This window comes from Cyclopterus lumpus, chromosome 4 (genome assembly GCF_009769545.1).
Source record: "Cyclopterus lumpus isolate fCycLum1 chromosome 4, fCycLum1.pri, whole genome shotgun sequence".
Taxonomy (NCBI): Eukaryota; Metazoa; Chordata; class Actinopteri; order Perciformes; family Cyclopteridae; genus Cyclopterus; species Cyclopterus lumpus.
The window spans coordinates 6,103,327-6,107,516 of NC_046969.1; the positions used below are offsets into that span (position 1 = coordinate 6,103,327).

General features: G+C 43.7%; 1 protein-coding gene across 4 annotated transcripts; it reads right to left on the reverse strand.

The window, feature by feature from the left end:
* Positions 1–391: 391 nt before the first annotated feature.
* Positions 392–3,507, reverse strand: LOC117729231 (regulator of G-protein signaling 1-like). 4 transcript variants are annotated; one of them, XM_034530104.1, is made up of 5 exons: positions 3,245–3,505; positions 2,828–2,887; positions 2,449–2,510; positions 2,149–2,315; positions 392–1,979 (listed from the first exon to the last, which is right to left on the reverse strand). In XM_034530104.1, the coding sequence occupies exons 1-5, from the start codon at positions 3,313–3,315 to the stop codon at positions 1,791–1,793; spliced, it is 549 nt and encodes a 182-aa protein (XP_034385995.1). In that variant the 5' UTR covers positions 3,316–3,505; the 3' UTR covers positions 392–1,790. The 4 variants fall into 4 exon arrangements, with proteins under 4 accessions (XP_034385995.1, XP_034385994.1, XP_034385997.1 ...); XM_034530103.1 differs by having other exon boundaries at positions 2,449–2,513; positions 3,245–3,503; XM_034530106.1 differs by lacking the exon at positions 2,828–2,887 and having other exon boundaries at positions 3,245–3,507.
* Positions 3,508–4,190: the final 683 nt, after the last annotated feature.

A 4,190-nucleotide genomic window follows, 5' to 3' on the forward strand; every position in this document is an offset into this window, starting at 1 on the left:
ATATATATATATATATATATATATATATATATATATATATATGTATATACTTTGTCCCTCCGTAGGATGGAGTGTTAGGTCTTGTCAACAGCGGCACTGTATTGCTTCTCTACAACAATGAACATAAGTCTTCGGCTCACCAGAACTTGGCACAGCCGGTATGTTTCCATGCTTATGCTTCAAACATATACCAGACCATCATTATGCAAACATGCCATATATTTTGTAATAGAATGTTTTAAGATCCATTTCACTGGACGTGTGTCACTCTCTTTAAACAGCCCAGCGGACTAAATTGGCTTAAAGCAGTAATGTGACAAATGAGAGATCCAGAGACCCTAGTGTGTGTGTGTGTGTGTGTGTGTGTGTGTGCGTGCGAGACTAAAAAAAGTTTCACCTTCAATCATTTAATGTCGTTCTAATGACTAACATTTTAACAATCACTTCAACACTGCAAAACACGTTGTACTCAAATGGTGATAATTAACAATAAATAATACACTGTTTCACTTTTAAGTTAACTTAGCATTTCCCCCTTAAGAATACATTAAAACAACATGCTTTGGAAAGCAAGAATAAGGCATATTCTCAGGGTTTTAACATCCTATCATGCAAGGTGAAACATCCTATCCCTTTAATAATTCCACTCAAATAGTTTATTAAATGAAATCACAACTCCTGATACTTGTGTAAGAAGTTGACTTGGAATAAGATACCGGCCGGCCGGCTGAGGAATTAAATCAGATGCCACCGGCGGTAAAAAAAGGAACTTCTTAGTTGCTGTAGTGCAGAATTTGGTTCAGATTCCACAAGAAAATGTGCATGATTATGTTTTGTTATCATAAAATAAATATATTTATTCTGGATAATTTTTTGAGACACTAGCTACTTTTCTTTTTTTATATTTGGAAATTAGAAATATATTCAACATTGACACAAATATCTCCAACAGGCAGCTTAAATCTAAAGAAGTATCAGTATCAGTTTTTACAACCCCATATCAGTCCAATCTGAACAAGATTTCGAAACAGAAGAATACTTCTCCCTTTCAAGTGTCCCAGAATGCCTCTTCCAGAAGTGGCCTTCTGAAATATCACGATTGAGTCTATCTGCGATGGATTTGTTGTCCTCCCTCGTGCTGTCATTAGATAAATGTCCAACTCCTTTCGTGACATCGTACTCTGTGTCAGTGGCAGTTAAAAACTAAATACTCACTTTCACCCTCTCTCTCACACACACACACACGCACGCACACGCACACACACACACACACACACACACACACACACTAAGCGTGACCCTTGCGTTTTACATCCTCTATCTTAATCTGCCCAGGAAGCACCTCTGCAAAAAAGGCCAAAGGAGGTCCGCTGCACGGTTTGCTGACGCGGCGCCGCGGTCGGAGCGGACGTCGGCCCCCTCGCTGATTCGTCCATTGTCTAAAGTGGTTCCAATTGGCCTGCACACACAGACTTATCATCCAGTGCAAACACACACTAGGGCTCATCATCATTAGGCATCATCATTAGGGCTGGTCATGTTTATTCTTCTCCTCGTGACACGGTCCTCAGATGTGTGTTTCCGTCCTCCCGTGACAGGACTGAGGCACATTTGGATGCGATGGCGATGGCAAGGCCTTTGCTGGTGTCCCCTCCTTCCTCCTTTGTTGTCGGTCCCTTCCTCCTGAAGGAGCTCAAACATTCCAGTTATGGGTTTTATGTCCTTTCTTTCTATATCTCTCTCTCTCTCTCTCTCTCCCTCTCTCCCTCTCTCTCTCTCCGACTGCGCTTTCATCCCTTCGTGGCGTCTGCTGCGAGGTTTTCCAGGAGAGTTCTATAAATGTCTGAGCGGAGGAACCGCGGGTACGAGTCTCTTTCCATCAGCCCATAAACTATCTTCTGAGCGTCGTCAAAGCAGTGCATGGTGGGAGTTTTGACGTTCCTTTTGATCTGCTCTCGGGTGTGATAGTCAATGTTGATCTGGAATGAGGCAGACAGATAGGAACGAGGGGATTTAAGCGAAAAGCAAGATATTTTAAGCTCAACATGCGAGTAGGCACCTTTCTAATATGATCTGATATAACAGTATTTACAAAGCATGTCATGGGGTCTGTGCATGAATGTGTGGATATTTCTCAGTTGGATTTACCTCTTTCGGAGACTCTGCTTTGATGAACTGCTCGTAAATCTTCTTGGCTCTTGAGGACATTCTGAATGAAGACTTGATCTTCTTATAGTCCTCGCAGGTGAGCCAGAACTCAATATTCTCATCGCTGTATTCAGATTTCAGAAAGTTGCGAAAAGTGGCCAACCCATCTGAGGGAAGCACAGAAAAACACAGCCAGCGTGAAGCACAGATACCACCCAAATATTCTCTTCAACTCTCATTCTCACGGACATAATTCACTGTTCTTGCGGTATTCTCGTCATCAGGGGAAATGCAACCTACATTTAGACTCGAGGAGCCTTTCCAGTGACTGTGACCATTGTTGGGTGTCTTCTAAACTTAGCCTGCTGGGAGAGAATTCAAGTTAGATCACTCAACCAAAATCACATTTGGGTCAAATAAAGCCTGGGTGAACCGTGAGAGGTTTTTGCAAGGAGAGAGAAGCAGTCTAATCAAGGAAAGGGGAGCAAATGTGCTTATCAAATTTGTGCAGAAATGTCAAACCATGGGATATGTTGGCATGCGTGCGTGCTGTGCCAAAGCAAACATGGAGTCCCCACTTCATTTGAATCCTTTCACGAGGCCATAGATGGAAATGATGGGAGCAGGCTGGCTATTTTAAAACTGAAATGTATGCAAAACACTCCATAAGTCCCCTTACCTCTCAGAGCTTGATGGGTGTGAGAACATGCACTGGAGTCGGCACATAAAGTTCTTTCCGCTGTGTAGAGATAAGAAATGCATCAATACATCCCTATTGGATTTACTGCTGTTAAATGAGTTTCCAGTGGAGCTGTCAAAGCATGTTGGGCATGTGAGTAATTAGAATCGAGCATGTGGTGTCGCAAAGTTAGATGACGTTATTAACGCAAGCTATTTTCAGAAGGTACCATGAAGCATCCATAATATTGCTAAGAGTGTGCTCTTGTGTCTGAAAGGCAACATTGGCGTGAGAACCCTCCCCCCCCCCCCCCCCCCCCCCAAAAAAAATAGAGATAGAGACATTTTTTTATCGAAGCTCCAAGTCATTGGAAAAGTTCACTGGGAAGCCCGGCGCTAAAATAAAAGCTTCACTCACATGTTCTTGTTCCTCTGCCTGTCATCTCTGTCCATGATGAAGAGTTGTGTGTCGGGTGGTTCGGTGGGCATTGTCGTGTTAAGTCCACACTCTCAGGCTCTCGGTCCGGGTCATGCTGCGGCTGAGAGACACTTAGGAGGGTTCCCCCTGCGACGCGGCTTTTTATACCAAGGTTTCCTGTTGCTACGGACTGGGGCTTCTAGGATACATCAGCAGCCCAGGCTGAAGAGGAAGCACCCCTTTTTCCTCCTCCTCCTCCTCCTCCTCCTCCTCCTCCTCCTCCTCCTCCTACCTCACTGTTAGAAACGACACATACTCACACTGTACTGCATGTTTGCCTCCCCCCTCTTGTCTCACTGCCTATTATGTCCCTCTGCTTCCTTTCCTGCGGATCCTTCCCTCCTCCTGACTGAACAAACCAAACAGACAGAGCATGCTGTGTTCACATTATTTTTAGTCTGGCAGAACAGATGCAAATGACAGTAACATTGTAACATAGGCAAATTGTGACCTTCACACACTGTGTTTTGGTATAGCCCTTTGAAACGGGACTGGAAGGTGAAGCCTCTTGAAAACCAACGGAAGGATAGCTTGTCCGTTTGAACAAAAAAAGTCCAAAAAAACGAGGCGTAATTTCACGCAACACGAGGCCACAGTCCTGAGCGAGAAAGAGGAAATTGCAAATTGATTGCAACAGATGGACTTGACGACAGGAAGTCGGGACGTCACATCATGACCACACTCTCGTTTCAGCCGCAACGGTACTGTCGAAAGCTTCCTACACTGTCAAAACTGGAGGCCGAAATCCATATATGGAGGGCAGAACATGCGCATCTGTGTATATTTGTATTCTAATATATGTATAGTATATACATATTGTCATATTTATGAGATATAAAATACCCCTACAAGTATTAAAAGGCGTTTAAAACCCGCAAAAGGAGGA

Coding starts and splice junctions, on each gene's coding strand:
- LOC117729231 (XM_034530103.1), bottom strand. CDS start 3,315: ATGCCCACCGAACCACCCGACACACAACTCTTCATCATGGACAGAGAT. Junction 2,888..3,244: donor AGGCAGAGGAACAAGAACAT/GTGAGTGAAGCT, acceptor ATCTCTACACAG/CGGAAAGAACTTTATGTGCC. Junction 2,316..2,448: donor AAGGCTCCTCGAGTCTAAAT/GTAGGTTGCATT, acceptor TGCTTCCCTCAG/ATGGGTTGGCCACTTTTCGC.